Source organism: Megalobrama amblycephala, linkage group LG6 (genome assembly GCF_018812025.1).
Source record: "Megalobrama amblycephala isolate DHTTF-2021 linkage group LG6, ASM1881202v1, whole genome shotgun sequence".
NCBI classification, from domain to species: domain Eukaryota; kingdom Metazoa; phylum Chordata; class Actinopteri; order Cypriniformes; family Xenocyprididae; genus Megalobrama; species Megalobrama amblycephala.
The window spans coordinates 17,576,832-17,602,894 of NC_063049.1; the positions used below are offsets into that span (position 1 = coordinate 17,576,832).

Here is a 26,063-nt window from a genome sequence, read left to right on the forward strand (position 1 = left end):
TAACCCATCTCTTTTGTCCATCTTCAACCACTTCTGTCCTGATTTCTTTGAGGGGAGGGTCTATACCATTTGCGTGTTACAAATCAGGAATGGTGAGAGAACATTGTGCTTGGTACATTTTTCATCTTCAAACCAAACTTGGGTCTTCAGTCGACAAAGTGTAAATCCCGTCTGGCTAGCATGCTTCCCATCATGCATTAGGTCAGTAGGTGGAGAGTAGGCGGTCTTTTGTGACGGTCTGAACCCAATCAACCACATGAGCATCTACACTATGAAAGCAATCTGGTCGAATGAGTTTTCGACTACCTCTGGAAGTGGTTGAAAGTGGACAAGCTCAAAACGTTTTAAACCCCGTTTACACCTGCATGTAGCATTGTCCACTTGTGATCCGATCGACCAAAACACATCTCCAGGTGTAAACAGGGCCCCAGCTCCTTGTGTCACTTTTATACATGCCCTGGCATTGACAATATTCTTAGATAATGTCAGGAAAAGTCTGTTTAAACTATCCAAACGCTCATCTGATAATATAATGGAATGGAAATAGTTGCTAAGATAGGATTGGTCAGTAACGTTTTTATCGCGGGGCCTAACATTAGTGCTCTAAACAGTGACTTTCAGTTTGTAGTAGTAACAGCGTTCAAATCTCTATGATGGGGGAGTGACCTGGACTGCAAACAAGAACAGTTAGAAGTTAATCTTCCAGTTCAAAGGGAGTACAAACTTTTTCCCTATACTGGAACTCTGAGACTGTGTTGGCTGATAGTGGTATGAACTTCTGAGGCTCGTGCTGACAGGGAATGAATGCTGCAACACAAACAGAACAAAGACCTTTTGGGAAATCTCGAAATAGAAGCACGTCCCACCACCAGTGACAAATACGTGAGAGGAACGCCTGAGAAGGTGTAAAAAAGGAGGAGAAAGAAGACAGAAAAATCTATGAAAAGTCTTTGAGGTGAAAATGTGAAACCTCTTTTCAAAAGTCCCAGAGAAGTATGAAGCTGTTGATTTGAGCAGAGGAGATTTAAAGAGCTGATCTGGTCCATCTCAAATGACAAAAACATGGCACACCAAACTACTGCAAGTAATACAATAACAAAAACTCCCTCATGGCCGTTCCAACACATTCATTTTAACAGAGCCAGACAGGCATATTCATACCCCATTCCACAAAGGTACTCACACAACTGTACACACACAAAGCCCTGATTTCTGCTTTTCCCATCTTTATTTACAAGTTGGCAAAATAATCACCCATTAACTCACATTTCCAGAAATCAATCACTCCTTTCTCCTTAACCTTTACACCTTCGGTTTATTGTACATCTACTGTCCAATATAAAATTGACTTCTTAGCAGGCAAAATCATCCAACCATCAAAGCTGCAATAATGGTGCTCCCCCTACCATTATGCTGTCCATTAAGCTCCATACCACAATACTACCCAAATATCTCTTCATTAAATTAACTCTCCATCTATGTGATTAGCTTGGAACTTAACCCACAGTAAACCTGCAGACTCCATTCACTGAGTCCTGCCTCTATTAGGGAAATAAAATGTTGCAGATGAAGAATGTTTTTAGACAGGGGGACTGTTCCTATCTTAGCACATCTCAACATCCACATAGTGCAGTATTGATATTTTAGAAGGTGATAGAATCCCCAAAAGTGACAGAAAAAGGAATAAGCTAAAATAAATGCAGGGAAAATAAAAATGGCAAGACTTTTGTCAAAAGTACTAGTAAGTCAATACTAAAGTTAGTGCATGTATGAGTATTCATGCTGTGCTATAATGTGCGTGTGAACAATCAAATGCATTTTTTGGTCAAAATGCCTGTCCTAATGTGGTTTTAATGTAAACACAGTGGGTTGCTCAAATGCTGAACTTAACTCTTTGAAGTCTACGAGACCCTAGGGCAGGGCTATTCAACTGGCGGCCTGCCAATCATCTTTATCCGGCCCGAGGGCACCCCAACCTACCTCCTCCTCCTTTCCTGGCAGTGCGGCTAAATTTGGTTAGATACTGCAGTGGCGCCTGCAGCTGTATGGCTATATACACACACTGTTCGTACCATGCACGTTCATCCGACTGACCTGAGAAACGTTTTCCGTGCAAATATTTCAGCAGTTATTATGTGTGTCCCATATTTCTGTCGACTGAACCAGTGGCAGTGATACCAATCATTTGTGAATTATTCATTCTTTTGGTTCGATTCTTTCTTTTCCGTGAATTGGCCAAACATGCTTGCATAACTATCTGAAACGATTTGGATTTGTTCGGACCGCTCTGTCACTGAATCATCTGAAGTGGTTTCTTGGTCAGTAACAACAAATACAGAACAAATAGCACTGTTTTCAGGTGTTTCACTAGTTACATAATATTTGGTATATAATACTGGTAATATTTTCATTTAAGCCTATAATAATTCTTACTAATAAGAACCCCCCACATCTTTCAAAGCATATTTATCTATTAACAGCCACTTACAGTAAAGGTAGCTGTATGCACCAGTCAAGCAACTTCAATCGAAATGATAGACCTTTTCGGTTACGCAAATGTTGCTGGATTGGGCTAGTTTGGGATACCCAAACAAATGGAGATATTAGCACCACAGAGCTACATTCTTTGCACTTTTTTGTTCTCTTCATGGAATGATTTATTAGGAGATGCCAATTCAGAGCACAACTCTCAGGAGATGCAAGTGGAATGATGGTAAGTGTGTGTGAGTTCTGGAACTCAGAGGTGCCAAGAGGAAGTGTGTGTGAGTGTACGCTGACAGTTCTTTAGCGAGATCCTCTGATCTTCAAAGAGTGACAGGTTTTGAGTTCAACAGGATGGAGGGAGGGTTTGAGTGCAGGTATCCGTGACAACCACCAATCAGAGGTCCCATGTGGCCTCTCAGTGGGAATTAATTCCCAATGCAGTATTAACTTAGAAGGTCACTGCCGCATATTCATGACCTTCCTCTTGGTATACAAGTAAATGGTCCCCTGTTATCTTTGTTTCACAGATTATGGGGGAATACTAATGTAATCATAACATTTCACAAATTAAAACAAAAAATAAAATTAAGTCACTCCCACTGTGCTGATCCATGTCTACTGTTCATTATCGCAAGCTGAATGTTTTGCTGTGGATAAACAGTTTAAATCTGAATGAGGAGTCTCATTTCAACACTTGCCTAACCTGCTTTAACAATTCTCCACTGAACCTACCTGGAATTCACACGCATTCACTCATACACAATAGAACACAATGGAAAGGAAGCAGGTAAAATGTAACACTGTTTTCATGAAAACTGAATGATGGCCTACTCCAGTTTCATTGGCTGTCACAGGGATCCGCATGGGGAAAATGCATTGCGTTTAACAACTTCAGTAGCTATTAAACCTCTCCACGTCTCTACCCCCCGCAGCAAAGGAGGCATTATCGATTCACTGCTTCCCGTTGTTCAAAGCTCATTAACAAAATAACAAAATGTTATTTAGAGCTCATTAACTCTTGGTAATCACATATGGGATGAACAAAAGCATAGACGGGCATAAGCATGCTCTAATGGAAAGATTTCAGGGAAAGATTTTTTTTTAAATCTTTCAGGAAAGATTTAAAAAACAACAACAACAACAACAAAAAAAACATAAAAATACAATGGTCAGTGCAGTGTGGATGGTAGGGCTGGGCGATGTATCGAATGCTTTTGTCACGCGCATTTCTTCAGTAAAGCCGGTTCCCTGATTACCGCTAAATCGCCATCACCTGCTTTCAAATGGAGCGGCATTTAATAGACAGAGTCGTAGATCACTGATAAGCCACGCAATATCGCGTTCAATATCGATATGTATCGCCGATTTAGCGGTAATCAGGGAACCGGCTTTACTGAAGAAATGCGCGTGACAAAAGCATTCGATACATCGCCCAGCCCTAGTGGATGGTATCTTAAAGGGTTAGTTCATCCAAAAATGAAATTTCTGTTATTAAGTACTCACCCTCATGTCGTTCCACACTTGTAAGTCCTTTGTTCATTTTCGGAACACAAATTAAGATATTTTTGATGAAATCCGAGGGCATCTGATCCACACATTGGCAGCAACGTCGTTGCACCTTTTGACGTCCATGAATATATATAAAAACAAACAAAACTAAACTAAAGAGACAGGATATGATAGGGATCATACAAATTGGTGAGGACCTTTATTAGATTCCTATGGGACGGTTTAATTTATGATCAATTAAAATTTGTCTGGATGCTCCGACAGACTGGCACCCCTTGGTACACACTAAATCATCATGAATGAAGGTCTTACGGGTGTGGAACGACACAAGGATGAGTACTTAATGACAGAAATTTCATTTTTGGGTGAACTACCCGTTTAAATAAAACAGAATGCAAGATCTTTTAAAGTTTTCCATATTCTCTTCTCCAAACTTTCCAGGTTACATTCTCAACCAGTACCCCTGAATTCATTTTCCCCATCTGCAGTATATGGAAATGGGAACACTCTGGCCTAGAACTCGGGCGTTTCTTGAGCAGGGCAGAAATTGGGATGTACTGCAGCAAGAAATCCATTAATCCTCACACACCTGTAGTGTCTTACCTAAATGTAGGTCCTGAGACAGCCCATGGGAGAACTGATGGAAAACTTGCACTTTTGAAAAAATATTGACCAGTTATGGCGAATATGAAATAAAACTAAGCAAGAGAATACAATATATAAAAAGCATCTCTGAATATTTCCAAATAAAGAAAGTGCTATATATCAATCTTTGAGGTCTAAACTGTATAGTGTAACTGAGTACTGGGGATTTTGCTAATGGACAGCAGGGGGCTCCTGACTTCCAGTGTCAGCCTCTAGGGCCACGCTAATCTTAAACATGAGATACATCTTTAAACAGTGATAATTTTCAATTACATCATTTTCATGGCTCCTATCTTTAAAAAAACCCATAACAAATCATCAAAAACTTCAGGCAAGTGATTGTGCAGATGCTTCACTTGCTTTTGGTGTTGTGACACATTAAGATGTTTGATTAGAATGAATGAAGGCCCTGCACACTGATTTTAGATCAAAGTACCTAAACAATAAATTAAATCATTTTTATAAAGCATAGCACATGCAATCAAGGGCACTCCACTGGTTCAGTTGCTTCCTAAATCCCAGTGTTTGTTTTGTGTTGTTGGCTCGTGCACAACTCGCTGCAAAAAAACGTCAGTCCCAAGAGTCTTCCTTAGTGCCTAGAGATAACAGATTGAGCGTTAAAGGCATGAAGCTCCGGAGGCGTATGGGGGAAGTAGGGCATGGCAACTGTGAGGGTGTTTCATACACGTCATCTCCTACTGAAAGAGTACGAGGTCTAGAACTGCACAAGCTCTTTAGTATGACATTTAGATCAAAGCAACACAATTTAGCTAATGAGCTAACCAATCATAAGCAGAACCTTAAATCTGACTGGTCTCCTTTACAAAAAATGAGGATGTTAGCCATGAAAATGCCTGCTGTTAAATTCAAAACGGAACCAAAAAAAAAAAAAAAAGAAGGTAAGCAAACCTTGCAATTGTCAGATTTTGCTGATTTGGCATGTTGTGGACACGTAAACTTGGGAAACAGTTCTGGACATTTTCTGTTTTCTCCCTACTTGAGTAGATATTCTACTTGCCTAAATAAAAAATAGCTTCCTCAGGGTGTTGCCAAGATGGCTGCCGAATGAACCAATTTGCATTAAAGGGACTTTGCTAGTTCGGCAGGACTGTGAACTGGTAAAGTGCTTCACTGAACTGTGAGATGTCTTACCAAGCGTATCCTTCAGGTTCTTCACAAGTGAGGTTTTCTTTAGACTGTTCTTGCGCTCCACGTAATTAGAGGGGACGTAGCCGGTGCGGTTGGATGCGTTGCGAACTCTCCACCAGGTCTTGGAATCATCCAGCAACCACAGGCGCTCGTTCTTCCGGATGTCCAGTTCCTGGTCTTGCTGAGCTGTGTAGTCCCACTTGGCTATAACAATCACCTCCTCTGTCATCTTTCATCGAGTCCCACTGCCAAGAGAGAGAGAGAGAAAGAAATAAAATATGGCAGAAGAGCTAACTCCATATACTGACCAAATATAACATTCATTAAGTTCCAAGGAAAATGTACAGATAAGATTGAAAACCCTTACATAGGTCTGGACAATCTCTTGCAGCAAGACAGTAAGTCAAGCCTCTATGACAAATGCATGACTCAGACAAGAGACAGACATGATTACATATGCTCTATTTAACACATCTTAATCGGCAGGTGAGCTCACACTCCCTCCAGCCAACCCATATACCAGAGGGAGGGAGGGCGGGAAGAGCAGGAGAAAAGACATGACAGACTGGAGGAGTCAAGAATCAAAAGGGAGTTTGGATGATACAGAAATACTTTAGTTTAACAGAAAATGACACAAATAGCAAGTCATTTACAGGTTCATTTCCCTGAAAAGTGTAAACACTTTGGCTTTGTGGTGCAATCAAAACATTGCTCTGTTTGAGAATCCCAAACAGTGTTTCCCATACAATGATGTAACTCGCCAAAGTACAATTAATTGTTGGAGAAATTAACTAGCTAGTCACAACCGTTTCCTGAAATTGTAGTAACTTCGAACCATCTGTTCAAATCACGTTCACTTCTTTCATTCTCTTGACAAACTAAGTCACAGAATGAAATGTATATATATAAAATGAAAGTATTTGTGTATTTAAGTCCATTTATAAGCACAGGTCAAGAACTGTAGTTCCAACCACATGACTTTGTGATGCTATTTTCAAATATTAATATAAAAAAAAAAAAGGTAGAATTGCTGAACTATGTTGCTAATGATGGAACTTGTGACCATAGTTGGCCAACAATGCTTTTGCCAGCTTGATACACCAACAGAAGCTAGCAGACAAGGTAAACTTGTTTGATAACATTATTTTTTATAATTTTTATTCAAATTTATTGACATTAGCGGAAAAAAATGACACATCACCTCAAGTTTAGATGCGATAAATCGTGATAAACTGATTGACAATATTAAGATCAGAAAACAATAACCATACATGCTTGGATATTTGGCTCCCTTTGACTAACAAGGTACAAATTCTTACTTTGGTGAATATAATTCTTCATTTGATTCCAACAGTAACATGTATGCATTATATCACATTATGGCATTATATCAGACAGCATGTTCTGTTCTGTTCTGTTCAGTCTTGACCATTAAAAACCCATATTGGTTGACCGCTAAAAATGATATGCATGCTCATTCCATTAAACAGTGAGACCGGATATATCTAAATATACTGTAGCTAACAACAGCACTGACAAGCCTAAAAAACAAAGCAAACAATGAATCTGAAAAGAGAGTGTGAGTACTAAAAGCAAGTGATAAAGGGAAAGCGATATAGGCAGAAAAGGGTTTTTTTCTCTCAGAGTCGCAAAGGTTAAGCCACTTAATCCATGCCATTGGTCTCATTAAATAAAGAGCTAAACCTTCAAACAGAAAAGCCATTAAAAATGACTGAGACTGTCAAAGGCTGAGCAGAAGTTTTCAAAATACATGGAGTGTTCTTGTTCCTCTGAGCAAAATGACAGAAATGATAGTAGGCAATTGCTAAACCCATAAATGAATAAGTAGGCGGGTTTATTGGCATGGCCAATTTTAAACGGCTTGCCTGAGACGTGAGAGAGAGAGTTGCCGAAGGATTAAATATGCACTGAATAGTAATGGTCTGATTAAGTATTGATGGTGTTTCAGGAAAGCGCACTTAAAGCTCTGTGCTCCTACTGAGAGAGGCTTCAGGCACGGCCAGTCAAATGCACAACCATTAGAAGGAAAGGGCAGACCCAGTGAGTTTGAGAGTGTATGCGCATGTGGGTGTGTATGTGTGAGCAACAGCTTTCATTTCACGCTTTGCCTACAATGCACAAGTGATGCAGATCCCATAAGCAAAGCTTTCTGGTTTCTAACTGCTGTTGTGAGTCTATTCTTTTCTACACTTTTACCAAACTACCTAGTTAGTCCTTTAGTGTTTGTTTACAAATGTTATTCTCCTGGTACACTTACAGGGTTATCATGAAAGCAATAAGACCCTAGACTGAGCCTCAGGCAGCACACCAACTGACCACCCACACAACGTCCACTGACCGTCTGATGCATATTGCATACAAAACTTGCAAGTACTGCACAATTGTTCAAACTGCACATAAAAACAAAACAAATTGTGGTTCAGGTGGTCTCTTTCCATCTAAATGGGAGGTTCTTGGCAAGAATAAGCTGCAATGTGGACCAGACCTTATGCCCAAGTCTGGCTACACAAGACTAATTTGAACTGTGAATTATGGGCTTAAAACTCAAATGCAGATAAACACACCATGCTCTGAGGGTTCAGTTTACCATGTCATTTGATAAAAAAAAAATAAAAAATAAAAAACTATTGTCATATCATATACATACAGAAACTCAAAGGTCTTCACTACAACCTGTCAAAATCGAAGTTAGGTTTAACTTAAAGAAATTGTGACAGAAACACAGTAGAATGTTTTTAATAATAATAATAATAATAATAATAATAATAAAATTATTAAATTGTTAATTTTTTTGCCTTCAATAGATTACCATCTTTTTTGATAATAAATTTGTATCAAATCATAAATCTAGAAGAAGAAAAACAACAAAATTCTGAAAAAAATTCATAGGGTCTTATTATTTAAAAATAAATAAATAATTAAATTGTTGATGTTTTATGAATTCAATTGATTAGACATGATATTTAATTAAAAATTTTATTAAACCATTAAAACAGAATCAAGAAAATGCTAAACTGAAAACATAAAACAAAAATAAAACAATTTGGGAAAAAAATAAAATGGATTTCACAGAGCCCTAAAAATTTATTTTTTCTTTTCGTTAAACTTTTTATAAATTATTTTGTATATTTTTTTTGTGATTTCAATTAATTAGACTTTTTTTTAAATTACTAACATTTAATTTAAACATTAAAACAGATTACACAAAAATAAAAATAAAAAATAAAAAAAATTCACAAGGCCCTATTCTACCTTTGTTTTATTTCTTTAATGAGGCGGCAATTCTAATATTAACACCCATCACACCTCATCACATAACTCTAAGTGACGCCTTCCACACACAATTATGCCACATAAAGGATTTCATTACCTCTGGTGAGATGAGTATCCGTGCTGGCTGTATTTCATAAATGCAAATATGGCAGCTCAAAGGCAGAGCTCGTTTTCTTTAAAAGTGGTCGTTAAATGACAGTTCAATTAGGAAAGAGGCTGGCTAAGACAGCGCAGCAGCTGGATAGAAATGTCCCCACGCTTTAAATCAGTCATTCCATTTTGCTGGCTCCGAGCTTCAGGTTCAGAAGGTTACCAGAAGTGTGACCTCACTCGTCATGTTTCAGTACAGGGTGGGAAAGAGAGCCACGGGGTACGAGGAGCTGCTAAACGAGATTCTCTATCATGCAAACAGAGGGGAGGAAAGGAGATAAAGGCGGGAAGAGCAGGCCAAAGCTTGTCACTGAACATGGTCAAAGAATGCAGACAGGTAGAGAGGGAAAGATGGAATTGACATTGTCAATTGAATTGCCAATACTAAAATGAGTATAAATGATTTGGTAACGTTAGGGCTGTGACGGTCGGCATGACAACCGTGAAGTTGCCACCGCGGTCGTGGAGTGTCACCAGCGGTAGTGTGACGTATATAAATGTGACCCGCTCTGGCGAAATGTTGCAGAAGTCGCAACGTTCTATTTTAAGATATGGGCCGATAATGTGGAAAAACGATGAAAAAATGTTTTTTTTTTTTTTTAAAGCTAATTTCAAAGAACAGATCATTGAGTAAAGGTATTTAAATGGCTATTAAATTTGACATGGTTTTACTAAATTCGCTGGAAATGAACTTCTCAACTCCTCTCATCACTTACGCTGCATTCACACGGGGCGCCGGCGTTAACGCTTCTCATTTACTTTGAATGGGTGACGTCATGCGTTGCCGAACTGAATTGTGGGTTCCGTCGCGTTGCTTCGCTCACGTTGCAAGCGGCAGAAGTTGAAGATCAACTTTTCAACTTCTCAACTTTTAAAGCGCCAATGCAGGCGTCATCCAATTAGATGGCCCTATGCAAATTCCCTAGAACAGTCGCTAGCCAACTGCGTTCGTGCAATCACCGGAAAGTAATGTGAGTGGCTGTAATCACTATAACGGTCGCATCAACACAAGCTTCAGACACGCCCTCCGTCAAGCGTTGACACTGACGCCCCGTGTAAATGCAGCGTTATTTCCCGGTATCCCCTGAAACGTCACTATCTCTGCTCTCCACATATGGTGTTACACGTTGTATAGAACCAATCAAAAAGCTTAGAAATGTAAACACACTGACATAAACGCTGATTTTATCAATGGGAAGCCCCGTTACGACTGACAGACACACGATTGGTCCAGCCATCCTCCTGTCAGACTAGCGCACGCTGGTATCTCCGTTATGAATTTGTTACACTGTTATTGTCAACTAGCCTACACAAAGATATGATTGCATAGGCTAGCATTATTTGTTCTCTCTTAGCTTCTCTCTCTCTCTCTCTCTCACACACACACACACACACACACACACACACACACACACACACACACACACACACACACACACACACACACACACACACACACACACACAATCTTTCTGATTTTAGTAAATCTTTGCAAAAGTGCCTTATAAAATATTAATTCAAATAAATACTTTAAAATAATTTGAGCTTCAGCCTGGTTTAATAGCATTTATATATATAAAAATGTTTATTTTAAATATTTGGTCAAATTAAGCTGTAAAATAAATAGTTTATCCCTTTAAATGCAATGGATTTTGAAAGATATCAACAAAAAAAAAATGGGCAAAAAAAATTTAAAAGCGATTTTCTCAGGTTTTCAATTGGAAAAAGAGGGCAGACGACCATAATTAAAATGGGTATATCTTTAAAAACATTTAAGGTATGACTAAAGCTTATTGTCTCATCTTTCCATTGATACCAAAATCTCATTTTTGAAATTTGGGTCACTGTGACTCATTTTGCTGGATCAGGTCACATATATATAATCTCAAAGGTCGCGTTACAGGTGCAAAACACTTCTGATTGGAATCTGGTGGACAGCCTTATTAGTCGACTGATTTTGTTAAACCTCTCATCTGAATTTGACTGATAGATAAATGTACAGATTAAGTTATTTAACAAATTATGTGTTAAAAAAAAACCTTTTTACCACTTTATGCCTGAAATGCCAGCTGCATTTAACATAAGCACTTTATCATCCAGGTCAGATACCAGCATTTGCAATGGTTTTATCACCAGCACAACTCATAACCCAGCATAACAAGAAAATACTAAATAATAATAAGAAGAATAAATGGCGCTGCATTGAGAACAGATATCAGAACAACTGCCACATTCTTCAAAACAGCACAGAAATGGAGAAATTAAGCACAGTGAATGATAACAATGATAATGTTTGCTCTACCATCTGCTGAGATAACAAAATCAACACTGTTTGAAAAAAAGCTTGTTTGTAGAAAATAAAATGCGTGACAGATTTATGTATATCAGCTTCTGATTTAATCGTACATCTACTAATTAAATACTGCACTGCTAACATCATGTATTGTTTCTACGAATCATGACAGAATCATGGTTATCATGTTGGAGGACGCTGTTAAAGGTCACCGTCCATCTCTTTTCCCTCTCTCCTCTTCAGAGAACTGAGGACGTCTCTGTCCCGGCAACGCGGTGATAGATGACACTCATTTCACTAATCGGAGCCCCACCCCCTGTAATATCCACACAGCTTAGCCCACCTCCTTCATAATCAAGGCTGTTAAGAAGAACGATGGCTCTGCCGCGGGAAAGCAGATCAATCCTCATGGCTCAGCGTTCACTCAGACGCCGGAAAGCTGCTTGGTAATGATCAATCTTACCCCGCTCAATGTCAGCTTACGCTCACTTACACAGACACACAGGAGAAGCCTTTTAACCAAGAAGAGACAATTAGCCGGGTTATAAACATTTCTCACCACAAGCAGAAAAACAGTCATACTCCAATTCAGACCTGCAAAGTGAGTCTGTCTTGCATCCGGCAGCCATGACGTCTAGTGTACAATGTCCAAGAACAGAAGGAAGGCCACTCTCTGACCTTGAATTGATCTATCCTCGGCCAAGATGTGTTCCCATAGTCCAGACGCACTTAGCACTCTGAGCCCTGCTCTCGTGGGACCGAAAGCATTTAATACGACTAATACATCCGCTAGGCAAACGTCCAGCTAACATTCTCTTAACCCAGCTAAACATCGCTCACACGCAAAGCAGTTGTCAAATATCTGCCTAAAGTATATTCACTGCATTTTTAAAAAAAAATAAAGCTTCTAAAAAGGTGATTTTGTGTCTTAGTGTGAAGAATATTTCCCCTCTATAATAAACCTTTTGTCCAATGTAAATGTTCCAAACATATCAATAAAGATAGATAGATACCAATAAAGAACCTGTATGCTCAATATCTAACCAAATAAAATAAAATGAATGGAAGATTTAAATTCTATTATAATAATGGTGAAGGACTAGTTTAAAAGAAGCCAGATTTGTACTCATTTTTAGTAATTGACTAATCCGACCTGTGCTTTGGATTTTAATTATGCTTTGTATTGGGACATTAAAGACAAAATTGGCTCTGTTTCCTGTGGAGTCAAGAAATATGCAAACATGATTAAAACATGAATTGAGCCGAAAGTACAGAATGTCACATTTTATTATTGGCCGTTTCAACACATACATGTTTTACTAACTAAGAAGAACAGCACTTTTGTTTCATCCATCTAATGTGAGCATAAGTATTGCGACAATTTAACTTAAAGCAAATGTACAAGTTTAAAAGCTAGTATTAGTTGCAAATCCCTTGCATGCATTCACAGCAGTGAGTCTACGACCCATAGAACCATCACCAGACTCTTGGATTCATCCTTTGAAATGCTTTTCCAAGCCTTTAATGCCACCATTTTCAACTGTTGTTTATTTTGGAGAGTTTCTGCCATTAGTTTACTCTTCAGCTGGTGAAATGCATGTTCAGTAGGTTTTAAATCTGGAGATTGGTTTGGCCAATCTAAGACTTTTTCTTTCCCCCCAACTCCTTGACTGAGTTGGCAGAGTATTTTGGATCACTGTCCTTCCAATATGAAACACTTCCCAGTGAGTCTGGTGGCATTTTCTTGAACATTGGTAGCCAAGATTGTTTTGTACACTTCTGAATTCATTCGGTTGCTGCCACAGTTCATTAAGTCATCAATAAAGATGAGTGAGCCTGTTACAGAGGCAGCCATGCATGCCCATGCCATGACATACTTCCTCCATGCTTTAACGATGAAGTTGTATGCTGTGGATCATTTGCAGTTACCTTTTTCTTCTCCACACTTTTGCGTTCCCATCACTTTGATAAAAGGTTAATCTTTTTCTCGTCTGTCCATAAAACTCTGTTCCATCTTGCTGTGTGGCCTCTGTAATTCTGCTGTTGAAGTCTACTGTGAACAGTAGATTGAGAGACATCACCCCAACTTTCTAGAAGTTTCACAGCTTTTATGATTTGTTTGTCATCAACTGCTGTTGTTCTCAGCTGACCTAGTCAATGTCGGTTGCTGAACTCGACAGTGATTTCTTCCTTTTTCAGTATATCTCAAACTGTTGATTGGGCTATGCCCAATGTTTGTGCTATAGCTCTAACCGAGTTCCTCTTTTCTTTTAGCATACAAATTGCTTGCTTTTCTCTGAAAATCAGCTCCTTCATCTTCATCCTGGCTTATGTATGTTGTCACCAAACACAAGACTCAGAATGCAGAAGCAATGTAATATGAATGATACTACAAATTCCCTGCCTTTAATATGTGAATAATTAATGCAACAGGACACAACTGATCATTTAGAAACACCTGTGAGCCAATTGTCCCAATATTTATCACATTAGATAGAGGGATGCAACTCTTCTTATTTGGTAAAACATGTATATACTTTTGCCTCATATTTTAATCAGAGAAATTTTGTCTTACTGTCCCAATACTATGGAGGGCACTGTGTGTGTTTTCGTGATTTATGAGGACACAAATTTTTATAATGATATGGGTATTACACTGGTATTACCATGTAAACATGAAATATGAGGACATTTCACGAGTCCTCATTTTTAAAACAGCTTTAAAAACATACTAAACAATGTTTTATTAAAAATGTAAAAATGCAGAATGTTTTCTGTGATGGGTTTAGGGGTAGGGGTAATGTAGGAGGATAGAATGTACAGTTTGTACAGTATAAAAACCATTACGCCTATGGAATGTCCTCACTTTGATAGCAAAACATTTCTTTTAGAGAAAAGCCTATCTAGGCACCAGAGATGCTGCTATAATCTGCTAAAAACATGCTAGCAGCATGCTAAGGGTGTTAGCAACATGCTAATCATGTTAACATCTTGCTAAAAACATCCTAGCAGGACGGTAATTATATTAGCATCATGCTAATCAAGAGTGCCGAGTTTTGCCACTGCAAGCACCATTCACATTTTCTTCAGGAAATGTACATTCTAGTCTCTATGCACAATGCATATTTTTTTTGTTTATTTTGAAATCATGCTTTTTGTACTGCCAAATAAAAGAAAGTCAAAGTCAAGTCATTCTCTTTAATGTCTTAATTGTCTGTACTAGAAAGCGATAAGATGACAAAAATGGTTAACAAATGGAAAACTTTGCTTCAGTTTCCTGCTGAGAAAAGAAAGAAAGAAAGAATAAGAACAAGGAGAAAGAGAGCACAAGAGGATGCAAGAAAGAGGATGTTATAGATGTAGCCTTACTTTCCCAAAATCCAGCTGGCCTGGCCTTCCCCCTCAAGTGGGAATTTTGAGTGAGAATTAAAGAAAGGGCTCTGTCCAGCTGAATCAGCACTCTATATAGACTCTCTCGAGCTCTTTACACAGCATAAAACACTGGGAAGAGTGGAAAAGAGGGAGCACAAGGAAAAAGAGGGGGAAAAAAGAAGGCCCACCAAGTACAGAGGTTAAGAATGAATCTACCAGTCATCTATTTTACGCTTTCCTGACCTCTTTTGGATTCCTGTCATGTCTGTAGCAACAGTGGACTGCCTCATTCATCTTCCCTTCAGCAAACATCTCTGGCACTAATACAGCCGCATTCAGAACCGTCCAAACAGGCTCAAGAATTAAGCTAATGTGGTGGAGTTTGGAGAAGGGGGCCGAGTAAATTTGGCCTGGTATGAAAGAGTTAAAAACTTTAAAAGGCAAGGATGTGTGTTTTCCCATTGCTGGTGTTAATGATTAGTCTGAACCAGCAGTAAACTCAACGCACACCTCTACCAGCGAATGAACTTTCACGCACACCGACCGGGCTGTTCTGATCTCACTAACACAAGAAATTACATCATACAACAGTGAGAAATGGACAAGCAGCTTAAAATAGAAAGTGGCGAGAAGGAATCAAGTTTGACAGTGACATGGTTTTCAAACCGGTTATTTGTGAAAATGAGAGACTAGGAAGATGATGAAACGGCAGTAGACTGTTAACAGTAGTTATGCTAAAGCATGACTTGAGATATTTTACACATAGACAAAGCAACTACTTCAATCTGCTCCCTGATGCATTCCAATATCTCCCAATATCTCCCAATATGAAAGCTATCTCAGGCTGTGCTGTGTAGTTGTAACCATCTCTTAGCTCTGTATCATGCTTGAAGGAAATTTTAGTCTTTATTTGCACTTTGGATATTGAGAGAGTACTTTGATTATGGTTGCACTTATTGTTTGCACTTAATAAGACTAAGAGAAAACAGTGTTATTCATTTTATTCATAATGTTTTAATTTCTATGATCAGTTTGTGGAAAGGAGTTCAGTCAGGAGGTCAAAAGTTGTAGAAGCTCATAAATCAGTACAGTTCCTAAGGTCTGAAAGAGACTCATGAAATCACGCAGGAGAGAAGCCAGTTGAGTTTGTTGCAAAACCTTTTACAGTGCTTGAGTATTATTGGCTTTTCCTGCATATGATAATTCAGAAAGCAGAACTGAAACGATATTCATTACTAGATGATTAGTTAAAACATTTCAAATGCACCTGCAGACTATTTCGTCATTGAGGATTTCTTAAAAATACTGTGTAAAAATCTCATCTCATTCTCATGAACGCAATCTCGTGTCTCGTCTCATGAGCTAACTGTCTCGTCACAGCCCTACCAACAGTTTGTAGGTTTGTACGCAGACCCTACAAAAACATACAAATTCAAATTAATTCGCAACCAATTCTAGAAAATGTAAAAGTCACAAATTGTCATGAGAGTGTGTTTATCTTACAGTATCAGCAAATCTGAGTTAAAATACTATTTATTGATATATGATACTGTTCTAAAATTTTGATTGGTGTCCCACTCAGAGATAGGCACTTGAGTTAGAGACTCGGACTCGAGTCGCACTCGAGCTGCATTTTAACAGACTTCAGACTCGGACTCGGACTCGACCTGAAATGACTTCAGACTTGACTTGACTCGGCACAAAAGACTCTAAATATTTTAAAAAGTCTTTTACCCTTAACTACTAATATAATAAATAAAGAATTTGTGTGGTGTTAAAATAGTTTTATTATATCTGCGTCACATATATTTCCCTATCTGTTGTGGTAGATCAGACTCTTGTCATAGAATTTGATTACGTATGTCCGTGTATTGTGCGTAAACTCCGAAATGTCATAATAAGAGTCCCATGAAACATGACGGGAGCCACCGTGCCATATGTTCTTTTGTTTGAATTTATTATCACGTCAGATCGGCTAGACACACAGAATGTGGGAAAACAATTAAAGACACCGGACCAACATTATCAAATTTTATGAGACATCGCATCTACAAAGGTTAGTCACATTAACTCGCACAACTTGCTGTTTTACTGTGGTGTAGCTGCATGGCTCATTTGAATTGAATCTAGACTTTAAACCTAGCACTACATTTTATCAATCTTTTCGTATTATATGTAGCTTTTCTATTTCTTAATGTGTGTCCATAAGAGAGAGAGATAGAAAGAGATGTTTATCCATTTATTACTTAAAGCTCATATTTTAACGTATCACAATAAGCATGTGTAGAGTTTTCAATTGACATTCTTAAACATTCCAAAGTTTGATATTTTCTGATAATGACTGTCGTCACCAATAACGAAGCTGTATAACAAACTTCTGTATAACAAACCGTGACTCACTGGCGCCATCTTGTGTCCGCTCAGCGACTGTATTGAAAATGACTCCTCGTGTTGCCAGGACGACTGTTTTGTACATTGTAATTAGGGCTGCACGATTTGGGGAAAATGTCATATTGCGATTATTGAGGTCAATATTGCGATTGCGATTTGCGATAGCGATATAATAAACAAATAGTATCATGAGTCATCTTGCTTGGTTCTCAATGAAAATACACACACAGATTACTGATAATGCTGAAATGTGTATTTCTCAACTCAAACTAGCAACAACAGCAAACAAATGCACAGCGTTTTCAAATTAAAATATTTTTATGAAATTAAATAACATCTTTGCATTACTGCAAACTTGTTATAATCCCATTTAAGATATTTGTTTCTTTACTAATCTGTAGTGGTTCAATGGATCACAAAACTCACGGTTCGGATCACATCACGGTTATGATGTCACAGATCGGATCATACTTCGGATCAGCACAAAAAAAAAAAAAAAATTTGATGGGGGTAACTTAACTTTGCATTTATTACTTAGCCCACTAAGTAACTATTCTGATACCATAGCATAAACTGCTAGCCTAAATAATACATTATTAAAGGCAAGTGAACAGACTGTAATAAGAACAAATACTGTACACCAATTACAACAAGCATAGATAAATACTACATAAAGACTAGCTAAGGTCTAACTGTAGTATTAATTTTCATGCACAGAAATGTAATACTTAAATGTAAAATGACACTGTTCATTGTATAAATTTAATATAGATTAATCTTTGTTAAAGCTGTGTTTTGTTGTTTGATTTACATGACAGACAACAGCAGGTATTTATAGGTTGCTGTCACTTTAAGAGTAAGACATGCACGCACACATCGGACAGATATACATCCGAATTCTCACCTCGTTCAATTAAGACATAACTGAATGTGTTTACATGAATACTTGCTGAGAGGGGTATTTTGACTGACATAATGCGTGTATGTGACCATCCAAGTGCACTGAGGACGCGAAAGAGAAATCAATTTGGAGTTCGCGAGCTATAACGCGCCTCTCTCTCTCTCTGTGCGCGCGAGCCTTGTATGTATGTGCGTCATGTGCGCACCGATAACAGCGCTGCGTGCGATACCGAATTAAATCCTCTTTCCTCTTCAACCACTACTAATCTGGGTTTATAATCTTATAGCCAAAATATCGCCATATAACAAAGGTAGCGTTTTTTCTTGCCACCAGTTCAGTGACAGTTTGCTCCGCATCCATCTTTACCCGTTCTCTGCGCTGCACACCGGAAAAGTCATGACCATGCGCGCCACACATGCCACTGCCTAAACTGAAACTGACTGGTCTTCTTTTTATTAGAGGTGTATAAAATGGGCAAACAGCTCTCAGATAATGGGTTGTTGTGTCCACACATTTATTTTTTTATTTATTTATTAACTTATTATTTTATTTCATAAAATCGCAGCATTTTGCGTCATATAATCGCACAAGCTTGACATCGCGATTGCGATTGCGATATGATTAATCGTGCAGCTCTAATTGTAATGGATTATAAAATAACAAACTGGATGTACATTATCCCTTACATCATAGGACCTTATTACTTTGTCTATATAATACAACTAGGATTTGATTATGATAATTTTTTTTTATTATTTTTTTTTTTAATGACTCGAGACTCGACTCGGACTCGTGACAAAAGACTCCAGACTTGACTCAGACTCCAGTGATAAAGACTTCAGACTTGATTCGGACTCCAGCTTAAAGACTCATGAACATCTCTGTTCCAGTATCAGCAAATCTGAGTTAAAATACTATTTATTGATATATGATACTGATCTAAAATTTTGATTGGTGTACCACTAATTCAATTCAATAAATTCAATTCAATTTTATTTATAAAACACATTTAAAATCAGCCTGAGCTGGCCAAAGTGCTGTACATAGAGTTAAAAAGAAAAGGAAAAAGAAGAACATAAATACAAAAGAACACATACAAATTACCAAGAATTAAAAGCACAGGAAAAAATATGTGTTTTTAACATAGATTTAAATTCGGCAAACGTAGAAGCAGTTCTGACTGGTAGTGGCAAGCTATTCCACAGCTTAGGGCCCGCTACTGTGAAAATTCGGTCTCCCCTGCGTCGCAGACGAGATCGTGTTGCCAGCAAAAGATGACCATTTTGGGATCTAAGTGATCTGGAAGGATTGTACATAATCAAATCTGATAGATTTTTGGGAACTAAATTATTGAGAGCTTTGTAAACGAATAACAAGATTTTGTTATTCGTTTACAAAGCTCTCAATAATTTAGCTCCCAAATATCTGTCCGATTTGATACTAATATTTATGACTCACCAGTTCTGTTACAAGTTTATCACATTTGTTGTTTCAGCTGATATCCAAAGCAAATAAAAAGCATCCTAATGTCCAAACTCCAGTACAGTGGGCTGTGTTTGCGTTGACACACGCTGTGATGTCTCTGATGAGGTTAGCGGTTGCTCCTCTTCAGTAAGCAATAAAAGAAAATTAATGACTGTTTGACTGCTTGGTGACGTCATCCATGAAGCTTTCACGCAAAAAGCATAAAGCTAATGGTGAACAGATTTCCACTGAGGTCCCACTCTCCTTACAAACATTTTATCACAATGGAAAAATGAAATTTCAGTGACTGACTGAACCACATTACTGAGCAAAACCTTTAGAAAAAGCTACAGCACATTTCTTTCAGCATGTTTCAAGATGATGTGATTGCATGCAACACTTTTCTTACAAATAGCAACCTTGTTTGTGTCACAACCAAATCAGGACCGTTTCTGTCATCACTTTGCATAATGAGAATGATCTGAATTAAGACTCTGAGTGCAGTGAAAAAGCATGGAGAGCTAGTTTGTCTTTGATGTCATTCCTCTACATTATTCCAGCAATGCTTTTTTCCACAAATGAATTCAGCATTGTTCAGCAAACAATCTTTCCATTGTTCAACATGCGTCTCAGACCTCTGAGTAATAATCTAAAGAACCCGCTGATCCTGAAATGACCCCTGAACCCTGACATATAAAGAAAAAACCCACACAAATATGCACCAGTCATAAAAACATCTTGACTTGCATTTGAATACTATTGAAGTTCTAAAAACCATCAAAGATCATCTAATTTATTCAAAATCTATGAATAAATATTATGCATTGTAGGCATGTGCAAAATTACCTAAAGAAGTTGATTCTCAACTGGTTTGGATGTGGAACCCACATTTTCTCATGGTAATTAAGCCGTGACCCAAATTAGTAACATCCCACTTCACTTAACATATACAGTACAGTCCAAAAGTTTGGAACCACTAAGATTTTTAATGTTTTTAAAAGAAGTTTCGTCTGCTCACCAAGGCTACATTTATTTAATTAAAAATACAGTAAAAAACAGTAATATTGTGAAATATTATTACAATTTAAAATAACTGTGTACTATTTAAATATATTTGACAAAGTAATTTATTCCTGTGATGCAAAGCTGAATTTTCAGCATTGTTACTCCAGTCTTCAGTGTCACATGATCCTTCAGAAATCATTCTAATATGCTGATTTGCTGCTCAATAAACATTTATGATTATTTTCAATATTGAAAACAGTTGTGTACTTTTTTTTTCAGGATTCCTTGATGAATAGAAAGTTCAAAAGAACAGCATTTATCTGAAATACAAAGCTTCTGTAGCATTATACACTACCGTTCAAAAGTTTGGGGTCAGTAAGAATTTTTATTTTTATTTTTTGAAAAGAAATTAAAGAAATGAATACTTTTATTCAGCAAGGATGCATTAAATCAATCAAAAGTGGCAGTAAAGACATTTATAATGTTACAAAAGATTAGATTTCAGATAAACACTGTTCTTTTGAACTTTCTATTCATCAAATAATCCTGAAAAAAAATATTGTACACAAATATCATGTGACACTGAAGACTGGAGTAATGATGCTGAAAATTCAGCTTTGCCATCACAGGAATAAATTACTTTGTGAAATATATTCAAATAGAAAACAGTTATTTTAAATTGTAATAATATTTCACAATATTACTGTTTTTTTACTGTATTTTTAATTAAATAAATGTAGCCTTGGTGAGCAGACGAAACTTCTTTTAAAAACATAAAAAATCTTAGTGGTTCCAAACTTTTGGACTGTACTGTATATAAATTGTAAGAATATCACTAATACGGATGAACAAACAGTATTTTAAGGTAAGGCTATTAAATAGCAGTCCCAGATTCGTTTATCTCATCTGACCGCAGATAATTGGTCAACATGTTTTATCCTCAGAGCTTAACGCATGTCTTTAAAAAATAAATGTCTCCTATCAGAAAGAAATTTGGTATTTCATTTTTTGTTGTGGTTGATTCTTTGACTGCACACTCGCAATCCTCATATCGGTCATGTGACCCACTTTTGGGTCGCAACTCACCAGTTGAGAAACACTGACGTAAAGAAACTCAACATTTAGGCTGGTTTTGAGTTCACCTGACCTAGATGAGACAAGTTTCTTATGAGTGTTTATCAGGGGAGGAACAGAATGTCTTGACACACGTTTTTAACAGTCAAATAATTTTTAATTTGACAAGGCATTTAAAATATGCAAGATGCATCAAAAAACAATGCTAATCAAGGCCACACCTCCAAAAAATCTAAAACTAACCACCTTTAAAAATCGACTAGTCAGTTTTTTGGATGACATGTTGACCAGCTTGACCCATCCCTTATGCATTTATTTAAAAAAATGTTCACCAGACTACTAATGACACCAATTCTGTGCTTGTATGACCATGCAGAAAATGTAGGACTATAAAACAAAAACATATAAAGGCCCCATGAAACTGATTAATAAAGGTGGGGTCAGATTAGCAAAATTTCACTAGCAAAAAAGCTCCATGTCTACTGTTAACAGTGTGTGTACACAGAAGCCACTTTTAAAGGGATAGTTCACCCAAAAATGAAAATTTGATGTTTATCTGCTTACCCCCAGTGCATCCAAGATGTAGGTGTCTTGGTTTCTTCAGTAGAACACAAATTATGATTTTTAACTCCAACCGTTGCTGTCTGTCAGTCAAATAATGCTAGTGGATGGGAACTTCTACAATAACAGTAAATAAAACTTGCTTAGACAAGTCCAAATTAAACCCTGCGGCTTGAGACGACACATTGATGTCCTAAGACAAGAAACGATCGGTTTGTGCGAGAAACCGAACAGTATTTATATCATTTTTTACCTCTAATACACCACTATGTCCAACGGCATTCATCACTCGATTTGTTTGGTCTGATCGCGCTCTGACAGCGGCAGTGATGTCTCGCTCTCATTGAAGTATATGCGCGAGACATCACTGCCGCTGTCAGAGTGCCATTAGACCAAACGAATCGAGTGATGAATGCCGTTGGACATAGTGGTGTATTAGAGGTAAAAAATGATATAAATACTGTTCGGTTTCTCGCACAAACTGATCATTTCGTGTCTTAAGACATCAATGTGTTGTCACGAGCCGCAGGGTTTAATTTGGATTTGTCTGTCGTGTTTTATTTACTCTTATAGTCCAAGTTCCCGCTGACTTGCATTATACCACTGACAGACGGCAGCGGTTGCAGTTAAAAATCATCATTTGTGTTCTACTGAAGAAACAAAGACACCTACATCTTGGATGCGCTGGGGGTAAGCAGATAAACATCACATTTTCATTTTTGGGTGAACTATACCTTTAAACCAAGCAGCTTTCTGTTGGTCAACACGGCAAATTAGCGTGAAATCTGTGTGGGGAAATCTTTCGCCCTCACTTGAAATTCCAGATTGTGTGATTTGAAATGCCTGGAAATTGTCCATGAAAATTTACCAAACAACAGTAAATGTGACCACACCTTAAGAGAGAAATTTGTCAAGGTTAAGATAACAATTAAACATCAGTCACTTGTTTCCTGGGATACAACATTTCTTACACCACACAGGGATGTGGGTAACCTCCATCTATGTCATAGGTCTGACAGCTCTCACGCTCATCTAGCCTGGACAGATAACCGTGCAACACGGATCTCCTTTCCCGCGCTAAGCATTCTCACTCAGCTTTTTTATTTCTTTCTCCTCTCCTTCCTAAGAGTATGGGCTATTGTTTGCAGGTTTCCATGGTTGCAGTGGCCAAACCCTCTCTGTGGCCAGGGACAGACAGGCGGACGGGTGTCTGGAGCTGAACAGAGAGAGAAGACTGAGCCCACACAAACTGAAACAAAAGCGTTTGCCATGCCCAGCACACAAGAGATGCACTGAACAGGTGGTCCTGAATGGCAAATCGCATAGTTTGGAGTCCTTTTCCAGAACGCTTGCTCGCTCTCCAAAAATCAGGAATACAGTTAATCATTTATTTTCTTATCAGTGCTGTGAAAAACGAGGGATCATATTTAGGGGTGGGTGTTATAAGCATATATATATATATAATGATATGAGTAATTTCAAATGACAGTTATGGCACGATATATCAGTTCATTCTGCTGGAAATTCAATGGAGAAAAAAAAAGATACCATTCAAAAGTTTGTCATCATCAGCTGGATTATTTGAAAAAAGTACCTTGTGCTCACCAAGGCTGCATTTATTTGAACAAAAGTACAGTAAAATTACCATTATTTACAATATTATTCGAATTTAAAATAACACTTTCCTATTTTATTTTATAACGTAATTTTCCAGTAATGGCATAGCTGAATTTTCAGCATCGGTCTTCAGTGTCACATGTCCCTCCAAAAATCATATGATCTAATATGCTGATTTCACACATTTCTTATCAAGTTATGTTGCTTAATATTTTTGTAGAAACGGTAACCATTTTTTTCCCAAGATTCTTTGTTAAATAGAAAGTTAAGGTGAGACACCCCAGGTGAATAGGGTAAAAAAATTAACTAGTAGATATCACCATACTTCCTCAGCTAATTGATTACATTAAAAATTGCAAACATTTTTTGTATTACAAGTTTTCTAAAATTTAATGTTTAAATATGCAAATGAGGCGTTATCTAATTAAATATGTGCTAATTTGCGGAATATTGGATGACGTCAGGTTCACAGTTCTCGTTTAATTTTTTGGACGTATTAAATTCAAAGGTTTTTACAGAGGGAATTTTGGATATCTCTTTTTATCACTCCACAAATCAGCCAGAAAAACAAAACTATTTTCACCATTTTTTTAGGAATAAAATGCTGTATAAAATCAGGCAAATTACATATCAACAAATCCCTCTGTAAAAACCTTCAGAAAATAGATAGGAATAAAACTATAAAGTTTGGTGTATGTAAGTTCTGCTGAAGTGGAGATTTCTGACTCAGAGCAGGAGAAAAAACTCATTTTGAGAAAACGGCCTTTAAAAATATTTACTGTAATTGAAATCTATAGATGCAAATAGATACAGTGCTATAAAATATACACTTAAAAGTGTATTTTGGATGTTTTCTTTCCACCAGTCTGAAAAAAACACTTTATGAAAAGCCAAAAAGTGCAAAATCTCAAAATTGACAGGTGCCTGAAAAAACAGTGTTTTTGCCTGTATTGTCTCCCCTTAAAAAGAACACCATTTATTTGAAATACAAATCTTTTGTAACATTATAAAATGTCCATAATAAATGTCCATAATTTTGAACATGAATAGTGTATATATGATACCATACTTTAAAACAAGACAACAAGATGACACTCACTTTCCCTTATTCTTCTTCTTGCCTCTTGGTTTTGCTCTTCTGGGATTGCTGCACTTCCTTCAAACGACTCATAATTCCCTCTCATGCTGCTTGTTTGGTTGGTTGCTCCTCAGAGTGAGGTTATTTCTTTTCTTTTCCTGTTTGTGAGCTCAACAATATTCCCACTACATGCACTAACAAACCGGAAAGAAGTGATACACTGAGAATAAAAGCTTTGAAGTGTTACCCACTTATGATGTCTGTCTTCTCCCTATAGAAACAATATTGTATGGTTTATTCACAGAAAATGTCACAGTGAGGTCAAAGCCCACATTTGTGGGAACACTTGCTCTACGGCATGTTATCTCTTTCAGCTCCACTATTGGGGTCACATATCACACAACAGGCAGGATATTGTCTAAGGTCTACAAGCCCATCCTGTTCTACAACCCAGCGCTGACATGCACTACAACTGATTCCTTATCTGGTACAATTAAACACTCCACAGTTCGAAAAACAGTCCACAAATGTGCTACTGTCAACTTCAACCGATCTAGAAAACCAACTGCGCTCAAGCTACATTAAACATCCTTTTTCAGAAGAGCATTTGGTATGTATTGCAAATTTAGCTCAGAGATTCTTCCCTCCCTGTGGTGTTTATTTCCTCAGTAGTTTAAAGTCGCTAATCAAATCATCCCGATGCATCGCCCCAGGGTGTTTTCCATGTGAATCTGAATGGAATCCATCAGTCTGAGTACTGTTGCCTTCGACAAAGATGAGGTTGAACACAGACATTTCACAAAGGTTAAGAAACAACATGCTGCCTTTAAATCTGTTTTACATACAAAGCTAAGGGCGCCTACACACTAGTTTACACTGCATCAAAGAATGCTAAGAATCCATTGATTTCAAAGGGGATGGTGTGTTTCAACGACATTGAGGAAGAACAAAGGTTTGCAACCAAACATTGAGGAAATTTTAACTTTGCTGCAACATTTAGTGACATAAGCATACATTAACCACTAAGAGGCAGGTCCAACCTTAAAGGGGTCATGACATGAGAAATCAAATTTGCC

At 37.6% G+C, this 26,063-nt stretch overlaps 1 protein-coding gene across 5 annotated transcripts in view; it reads right to left on the reverse strand.

The window, feature by feature from the left end:
• Positions 1–26,063, reverse strand: part of nck2a (NCK adaptor protein 2a) — a 76,882-nt gene that overhangs the window by 10,444 nt on the left and 40,375 nt on the right. For 4 of the 5 annotated variants that reach the window (XM_048193142.1, XM_048193143.1, XM_048193144.1 and 1 more), the window contains one exon: positions 5,791–6,032. In XM_048193142.1, coding sequence (XP_048049099.1) covers positions 5,791–6,016 — 226 coding nt within the window. In that variant the 5' untranslated portion in view covers positions 6,017–6,032. Of the gene's footprint in view, positions 1–5,790; positions 6,033–25,008; positions 25,444–26,063 lie in introns of those variants that run through there. The other variant, XM_048193145.1, reaches the window with a different exon arrangement.